Source organism: Uranotaenia lowii, chromosome 2 (assembly GCF_029784155.1).
Source record: "Uranotaenia lowii strain MFRU-FL chromosome 2, ASM2978415v1, whole genome shotgun sequence".
Lineage (NCBI taxonomy): Eukaryota > Metazoa > Arthropoda > Insecta > Diptera > Culicidae > Uranotaenia > Uranotaenia lowii.
In genome coordinates, this window is record NC_073692.1 from 39,660,814 (window position 1) to 39,670,804 (window position 9,991).

At 34.7% G+C, this 9,991-nt stretch overlaps 1 protein-coding gene across 1 annotated transcript in view; it reads left to right on the forward strand.

Annotated features, from left to right (window-relative positions):
* Positions 1-9,569, forward strand: part of LOC129741295 (uncharacterized) — a 15,299-nt gene extending 5,730 nt beyond the window's left edge. The window contains exons 2-3 of the mRNA XM_055733020.1: positions 9,327-9,390; positions 9,433-9,569. Of these exons, the coding sequence (XP_055588995.1) occupies positions 9,327-9,390; positions 9,433-9,569 (201 nt within the window). The remainder of the gene's footprint in view (positions 1-9,326; positions 9,391-9,432) is intronic.
* The last annotated feature ends 422 nt before the right edge of the window (positions 9,570-9,991 follow it).

Below are 9,991 nucleotides of genomic sequence, written 5' to 3' on the forward strand. Positions count from 1 at the left end.
TTATCTCGGAAATAACATCTCCTTTTGTGGGCTTCGGGGTTTTGTTTGGAAGTATGATTTCGTGCTTAAGGTAAATTGATATAATTAAAGCAGAACTTGGGGAAATGATCATATTTTCAAATGAAACCATTCGATTAAATTTGGGAACAGTATAAAACATAATAATTATCTCTTAAAAATTGTTTCAACAAAACCCTTGAGCAGTTGCTCGCAGCCGCCTGGCACTTCAAATTATGCTTTCAATGTTTTCTCACAACAAACATCATAGCTTATCTTCTTACTTTGCCACATTTTGGATGACACGCGTGCCAAACGAAAAAAAAACAACGAAAATCCAAGCATATCGACCCGGAGTTCTGTTGTTTAAACTTGACATAAGTCGAATGTCGAGTTGTTGTTTTTTGCTTTCTTTCTTCCGTCCAATTTGTTTTTTTTTTTTTTTTTTGTTTTGGTGCCATGTGGTGCCGAATTTTACATAGCTTATCGGCAGATGTGCCTCTTGCCACACCAAGAAGTGTGAGGAAGGATGCATGGAAAGGAAGACATAAATACACATCATAAAAGATAAGAAGACATGACAGCAGTTTTGATTATGACGATGCGGGGTATTGGTGTGTACAGATTGCTTCATATTAAAGATAAGATAGTTAGGTTTTTTGTCTCTGAAGAAATGTTGTCCAAACAAAAAAATGTTCAGGCAAATCCTAGAAATTCAAAGCAATTCTAATGAGATCTTCTTTTCTAGAGTATGGTGGGGCAAAAGTGTGTTATGAAACAATCAAACGCTGCAAGCAGTAAAATCGGCAATTCAGGTGTGGAATCATTGAATTTATAGTATTTTGGACACCTCACATTTAGACATTTTTAACATTTTTCATGTCTCATGTTACTAAAGAGATAAAGGAATAATACAGGAGTTGTTACAAACTTTGAGCACTGAGGCTGGTACAGAGAACCAGATATCGGGTCCCGAACAAAAATGTGATGAATCCGTGTGTAAAAATTAAAAGGTCAGCCGTATCAAAACCGTTAAAATTTGCCTGATAATCACGCCACTCCTAGCTTAGTGTTTTTTAAGATTTTCATTGTAAAAAAAATAAAAATTGCAAAAATACGAATAATAAAAAATTTACTGTCATTTTCAAAAGCAGGGATGCCAGATGATTTTGTAGAAATAAAGTCGAAAAATTGTAGGAAGATGAGGTATGTACCCAAAAATAATAAAATTGCAAAATAAAACTCCATCCTATTTTTCAAAGCTAAATTTTCAGTCAATTTTAAAAAGATATCGATTTTAAATGGCTAAAATGGTTTTGTTTTCCAATTTCGTTTATCTGCTCAATATGGTGCGTTGTAAATTTTTTTGGTGCGGAACAACTCCCGGAAATTCCGGAAAATATTTTCATAGTTTCCCAAAACAGGAGTCACTGTAGAAACAAAGTTTTTTTTCAAAAACTCTGTTTGAAAAATTTATTGAATATTTTCTCAAAGATGCCAGAAGTGGGTTAAAGCTTGTTGTTCCGAAGAAGCCTCCAATATTTTCGCTGAACATGATTCTTAAGGCTTAAAATACAAATAAAAAATATGTGCAGCACATTTCGAAGTGTCTTCTTTTAAAAATCCAAGTAAAGGTAGGTTACTATAAAATATTCTTAACAAGAAGCCCATTCTTTTTTGATAGTATCTTATCAGACTTCTCTCAGACCCGAATGACGTCTAAAGGTTAAAAGGTCTTTAATAAATATTATTATTATTATTATTATCAGACTTCTCCCTGGAGCACTTGACTGAGTCGATTTGGGGTCATTTTCGAATTTCTCAAACCCTTGGGTCTAAAAAGCTGTGATTTTGCTCAAAATTCATTCAAGAGTTTTTACAGAATTTTTAACTAACGTTTACATGAGTAAATTTGAACTTTAAGGTTGATATGGGAAAATTGAATATTTTGTGCCGAAAAATCATCATCATTTTTGTTTTGTGCCCAAAAATCATCATCCTTTTTGATTCTTCTGTGGAACCAATCCTGCTTATAGGTTTTGTGCCACTTTATAAATTCTCCAAAGGAAATTTTCCACTGAACAACTTTGACCTGAACCGTAGCTTCGTATCTTATTAGGCAAAAAAGTTATTAGCTGTTTCACAAGTGTATGTCTTTTGGCATCGATAAACAATAAATTCAATTGACATCACTGCTGAATGCCTAGCGAGGTATTGCATGACTACTTTCTACTACATACATACTACTCTACTACATACTTCGCGGGTCACAAGCAGTGGTGTCAAATTAATTTATTGCTTATCGATGCCAAAAGACATACCCTTATGAAATAGCTTATAACTTTTTTGTCTAATATGGTACAAAATTGCGGTTCAGGTCTAAGTTGTTTAGCGTAAAATTTCCTTAGAATAATTAATAAATTGGTACAAAAACTATAAGCAGGCTCAATTCCACAAAAGAAACAAAAATTATATTGATTTTTCAGAACAAAATGTTCAAATTTCACATACAACCCTAATAGTTAAAATTTACTCATGTAAACGTTATTAAAAAATTCTGCTAAAATCATGGTGAGTTTTGAACCAAAACGAAGCTTTTGAGACCCCAGGGTTAGAGGAATTCGAAAATAACCCCAAATAGACTCAATCTCCTGGAGCACTTCCTGTAGCTGGATTCCAAGATGAGTTTATTGAACAAAATCTGAGTGGCTCTGCTATTCATCAGGATTAACTTTTGGATTCCCAAAACCAATACTTAGAAAAGGAACACTTTGGTGAGGAATACTTGGAAGAGAAATATGTTGCGGAGGATTTCTTGGAATCTGACGAAGTATCAATATCTTCTATTGACGGATTTCACGCCAAATCGACACAAAGTTGGCATGACCCTCTCAGAATTCAATGAAACTTTGTGGCCATAAAGATCTCACCTAGTGATGCAACTTTGCACACTTAGTTTTCCCAAAATTTATCTGGACTAACATTCGAAAATGGGCAAACTTTCCAGGCAAAACTTTTATAAACATTTTAAGCTCGAAAGTAACAATTCCTTCACAAATGTGGCTCCTGAGAGAGTTTTGGAAAAATGATTGAATTTTCAGAGAAACCCAACACTGAGAAAAACACATTCCAAAAACAAAAACTCAATTTCCCAAAAAAATGCCATCTCAGAATTGGATGAAGTTTTTTTTTATAAGCCGTTCATACATTGCAACATCTGCATATTTAAGGGAAACAAGTGTTTTCAACAAAAAACTTTTTCATGATTTTTTTAACTATATTGTTTATTTTTTCAGTGTAGATTTTCAACCTTTCGTTTTAAACCACTTCGTTGAGTTGATTGTACTGATTTCGAAAAAAAATAAGAGCTTCGATTGTAATAATTGATGGTAAAAGTAAGTGGAAGTCCTACACTGAAAAAAAATGCAAACTAATAACTTCGATTTAAAAAAAATGCTATTTCAGAATTCTAACAAAATCTTTTTTATGGCTTTTTTTTTCAATGAAAAACGAAAAACGTATGTTTTGAGTGAACAGTTCCCTCACAATCATGGGTCATACACATGAATGAAATTAATTCATATTATCATTTTGAGTTTAACTATAATATCACGAGTGTTTTTCTTCATCGATTTTCATGGAAAATTCCGATATTTGCTGATATTGGGGAAAATAGTCCGGACACTTGTGGAAAAATATCTGTAAAGTTGAGGTTAGAATCATTCCGTATTTTATGTTGCCAAATTAACTTATAAACATTTAAATTCGATTTTTGATCAGATTTTGGATTCGGTATCCAGTTTATTGTTCTTGAATTTCAGTTTGGATCATCATTGGGATAAAGTCTTGTTTCGAGTCATGGTTTTGCATTTCAAACTTAAACAAGATGCGTTTTCCGTATTCGAAACGCACCATTTCGGAATATGGAAAAGAAAATGTTTGAAATACTAATCCATTTTTAAGATTTGGATTTGAATTTTTTTTTCTTTCAGTTCTTATGCAGAATCAGAACTTAATATATTGTGGACCAAATACAAGATATTTCTTAGTTTCTTTACTGCAAATGTGCTGCAATTAAAAAAAATAACTCTTAAGTTGTGAATTCAACCACGATATCATATCCAAAAAAATTAAAGAAAACATTATGAATAATTCAATAATTAAAATTTGGACAGCCAAAAAAGAAAACATCAAATTTTAGTGTTTTGTGTAAGATTGAATTTAATGTGTAAAAAATGTTTCAGTTTCATCATTCGCAATTTTCAGTTAGATTTACAAGCCAAAAATTAAGAATTCAAATAAAAGATTTCTGGATGAAGTTTCTGATACAAACTTCGCTTTTTGGATCATAATTAAGAGAAATTATTATCTGAAAATGAAATTTAAAAATTCGGAATTCTGATTTTGAACTCAGATTCAATTGGAAGGATTCAGATTTGGAATCAAAATAAAAAATTCAATCGATAGTTAGTTTATAGATCAAAATTAAAATATCTATGTGAGAATCAGTAGGTACGGTTTCTAATTGCAAGAGATAGAACTTTCCTTATTTTGAATTTGGATTCTAAATCATTTTTTTAAACTAATGCTATGATCATTTAGTATCCGGGCACTTTATTTTGGTGATAGCTGCGTTAATAGAGCTCGGATAAATTTAGTAGCGTTGTGTTGGTTATGAAAAGGACTATCTTGCCTATTTTTGATAGATTTTTAAGTTTACGTGTGTATGAGATATTTACTATGCAAAAAGAACTGATAAAAATAATATTGCACAAATTTGCTCCTTTTGCGCATTTTGTGCCTCGAAAATTCTTCATTGTTGACTCGAAAGCTAATGAACTGTTGATTTTTTCTGATTTTTTTTTCGTACCAAATGGTTATTAAGTATAAGTAGCCACTCGAGGATCCACACGAAGTTCAAATCAACTATCGGAGTGCAACTCTTGATGTTAAATATGGTGAAAATTTTATGGTTATTTGGGATAACTGAATGAAGACTCCCTAAATAATGCAAAAAATTCATTTCCGGCAGAGGCAAAAAGTTTTGCCTGACTAGTAGACACCAAGTAAATAACTAATAATGATCAGATCCAAGGATCGGAATCTGTGCATCCGGTTTTTACGCAATATGACAGATGTGTTCTGATGGACAAAAAAATTTATGTTAAAACCAGATTTAAGAGATCAATTTCTTCGAGATACCAACTCATGAAAAGGTTCCAACCAGATTCCAATTGCTTTTTCTAGGTGAGTTTGTGTAAAATATCATGATTTTGCAAAGGTTTTGGTTCTGTGGTAAAAAAAATAAATCAAAACATGACTGAAAAAAGTGTGCAAAGATCAAAAAGAGATTTTATGAAAAAGTTAGAGTATTTCTTGAAATCAATGATAAATATTTTTTTAATATTTTTAGTTTAAATGTCATATTAACACCTTCATTTCCTCCATAGAAAGTTCTTCGATCAAATGAATAGTTTTTAAAATACACACGTTTGTAACTGCCCGGATACTAAATGATCATAGCCTTATTATAGTCAGTGAGGAAACCCAAACCAAAGGAAATCACAAATATTGAATAAAAATTGAGATCGTTTTGCAAATTATGTTCTTCGAAATGCCTCGATTTTATCTTTTTTTAAATGTTCACAGGATTCTTATTAAAAATGATAATTTTTTAAGATCAAAGAACTTGTACTTAATATATCAATTGAAAACTCAGCTGGAAATATATTTAATTAGATTGTTTTTTCCAATTATTTACAATTATTACATTCTTTAAAAACAAAGTTTCAAACTAAATTCATTAAGTTTGAATCGAGTTTACAAGAGTAAAAATTTACTTTGATTTAAATCAAAAAATGCTTATTAATGTAATATCTATTCAATGAAAGCTTAAAAATCTTTTTTTTCTTTTAAACTTCCTAAAAAATTGGCAAGTTCGTGGACTTATTTTCGAATTTTAATAGGTAAATACCTTACCATAATTTAAAATAACTCAAACCTGAATCATTATAAAAAATCTAACTTTTTTTCGTTCCTTTCTAGATATATGGATTGTTCAAACAAAAATGTTATAGTGAAAATTTTGTCATCAAAACCTTGTTTTAAGGCATCTGATTCTGAAGGCCTGATTTAAGAATTTCCACCCATTTTTAATCAATTTGTTTTGAATTTTTGGAATCAAAATATACTTAAAATGCGTTACGCAACAATTAAAACCGATCTGGATCTAATCAACTTTGCAAACAATTGGGAAAAAGGAAGGATGGTTTTTTCCTATCAATCTCTTATGAGAAAAAAAACTCCTCGAAAAATTATTCCCGAAACACTTAGGAAAGCGGCACCTGATCGAAGATTAATTGTCGCTAGCGATTGAGAAATAACTGCTCAAGTAAGAGCCACTCCATCATCGAAAATCGATTAAGTCATCATTTCACGGAGCGAGCGGACAGACCCATAAATTGCACCTTCCCAGATACCCAGAAGATTTACGGTTGCCAGCTCTTGGATCTCCTTTCGTCCTCCAAGGTCCTCCAAGGAATGATGACGGTCCCCACCATAAACTTCGTCATCGTTTATGGAAAATCGAATAATGAACATTTTCTTCTCTGCCCCGAAAAACTGACGAAAGTTTCAGATTCACATCTTCTTCTCTCGTCTCTGGGCCTTCAAACCACTCCGTCCAAAAAGATGGCTTCATAAATTCACGATTTGGAAAACGGAAGACTGGTGCTGGCCCTTTTCTAATCAGATCAAGTTTCACTTTTAATGACCGCTCGTAAAAAGTTGCCACGCTCTGTTGGTCGGTCGGTTTTTGGAAATTCTGCTCTGAGGGTCTGCCCGGTCAATCGATGGTCAGTCCTTTGGCACAGACCAGAAGTTTGGGAAAACGGAAGGGTACAGTTGATGTTCTGTGACGAAAAGTTAGTTCGAGAAATTAATAAAGAACTGTTGGATCGAATGACCATATCTTGGTTGTTAAATTTGGACTGGTATCAAAAAGGCTGTCTTGAATCGATTTTTACGCACAAATTAAACCAGAAAATGTAAGGACGTTTTGTTTATCGAGAAGTTTTTATATTTGAGTAAACTTGTTTGAGAACCTCACTTTAGCTAGCACTTATCGATCATGGCAGCAAAGAATCACAAGATGTCGCATTTTATGATTATGAAACATAAAACTTGCCGCAATCGTTCCTCTCGTCGGGCAAAAAGTCTTCATCTCGGCCGAGAAACTTTAACACCCTCCCATGAAGCGAGAAAAACATACTGATACGCACGACGCCTCAAGCTGCCCGAAGCGCCATACGCAGCACCCACTCACCCCAACTCGAGCAGGAGTGATCCCCGGCACCTGATTAGTGTCAAAGTGATAAAAACAAGAAAAACAAAATTAATAATGGGAAAAACTACATGTGCTTGCCCCCACCCCGATGTTTGCTCCTTCCAAGTTCGTAAATATGAGCCAATTTCATCGTCATCGCCCTTCAGATCGTATCGTCTTTCCGTCAGCTGCCATTTATGAGGCTATTTCGTCGTCTGTAGGACACCTATCCAGTTACTTTACTACGACGTCACCGATAACGCGCGCACGTTGTTGGAAGATGATTATGTTTGATAGCAGCCAGCTAGCAGGAAATGTGTTCCTGAGGCCCTGAATGTGGTTCAAGTTTGTCCAACCGGATTGAGGACACACACTTCCCAGTAGGAAGTTCACTTGTTTGTGCTTGGTTATCGGTGAGCTTAAACATTATTGGATGGAAGATAAAAGTTTGTTGGAACAAGCTGACATTTTAATAGTTATTTAATTTTAATGATTTACGACGAAGAAGTTCAGAATGGCTTTGGATCTTTATTGGCAGACCGATAATTTCTATGCACAATACATAATAGAACTGATTAAAATTAAACGGTTCAGTTGGCTAGTATACATTAAGGCGCAATTTATCTCTCTTTGATCAATACACAAAGTTGGGATTCAACACTCTGTTTAGAAAGAAAACAAAAAATTTAAGAACAAATTTTAAAGAATTTTATAATACGAATCATTTGATGCGAAGCAATAGTATCGGGATCGTAAAAAACATGATGTAGAATAGCTACTTCATACAGAAAACTAAAAAAAAACTATTCAATTTATCGGAACCCTTTCCACTGAAAAATAAAACTCGGAAACAGCAACAAAACGCGTAGAATCAATTTAGCTTCCAGAAATTAATTTTGCGGGACGGTTGATTGGAACAAAGTAGAAAAGTTATCGTGCAGGCACATAAAACAACAAAAAACACAAACAAAATCGTCTGATAGCAATTCAAAACCCCAAACCACCTTCAAACATAATCCTCCCCAAAGTCCGGAGGGGAAACTCTGATTCTGTTAGCTTATAATAACGTCGTCCTGAAACGAGTTGAAACAAAAAATTGATATCGACAAAACGACAGCTTGACAGGCATCCTCATCCTACCCAACCTTGCAATTCGTTTGCTCCAGCTATAGATACGGCTAAGTTCCACACAATCAACTGGAATTCCGTGTCAGACAAAGTTCACTCGAGAAAAAAAAAATACCTCCAAAACGCTGCAGAAACCAACTGCAAAAACATATCACTCACTTACCCTTTCATTCAAGTTTGCAATCAAGCCTGATTCTTTTCCTTTAGGAAATTTCTTTTGTCGTCATCATCCATCCCCCCCCCCCCCCCACATTTCATTGTTGTTCCGCGTGAGGCGCAGTTTTGAAAATTTTATCGCGTGTTTAAAATGGCGAAACTTTGACGGCTGTTGCTGGCTGCTGAAGGAGCTCTAAAACTTGCCCACGAATGGCCCTCCACAGTGGTGCACATTCGATAACTTCTCAAGCAGAGTATTTGATTTTTGTTTTTATTTCTCAAAGAATAAACAAAATTCAAGAAAAATTGTGATTGAACCATTTGACTTCAGATAGAGTTTTGACAATGTTCTATTAAGGTTACTTAAGGTCACATCCAAATATGTCATTTTTCATATGCGGATTAAATCTGAAGACGTCGATGAAAATGTAGCTTGGAAAAACCACAAATAGTGCCATACGTACATAGGTATGCATTGAGGAATACTTCGAAGACTTGTGTGACGAAAAAATACCTTTTATGTTGAAATAGTGATACATTTCAACAAACATAATCGCAAACCAATGGGAGTGTTATTTTTGGATTTGGAAAAAGCATTCAACCTAACCTAAGGGTCCGGCGCTGATTGTCCGACACATAGGGCTAAGAAAATGACCTCCATTGCTGACGATCCGGATTCAACGTCTTCACACAAGCCTTTCGTCTACTGTGCTGATTTCAGTGGCTAGACTACGCTGCCACGAGCTTCTGGGCCTGCCTCTTCTTCGATGCTCATCTGGATTACAGTAAAACGGCTATCTGCAAATGTCTTTTTCATCTCTTTGCAGCGTGTGCCCAATCCATCTCCACATACGTTCCCGAATTTCGGTTTTTACACATATACACATATGTTTACCGAATTCAACACCCGTACAACAATACGGATTTGACGTTTAAGTCGAAGATTCGAATTTATCGTTTGTAGAGAGATCTGGCGTGAGCGCCAGATGTTTCGGAGACTCGCAAACAAAAATCGGGCTTTTCTGATCCGGGTTTCAATGTCATTCCTTACCACCATCAGGCGTAATCTGGCTGCCAAGATACTGGAAGCACTCCACTTTATAGGCCCTCGACACAATCGACCATTCCATAATGCCAAAAAAATGCTTTCGAAATCAGAAGTATTGCGAATTCTCTCTCAGCTAGCTACCTTGCCAACAGAAAAGAGTTCATTCAAATGAACCCAAATACAAGCAACCTGGGAAACCTGCCAGTTGGTGTTCCTCAAGGCAGCGATTTGGGCCCTCTTCTATTCATCTTGTACGATGACGATTTGCACAACCTGAAAGTCAGAATCTGCTTCAGATTGGTACAACAGTCATCGATAAAGTCAAAACATTTAAGTAC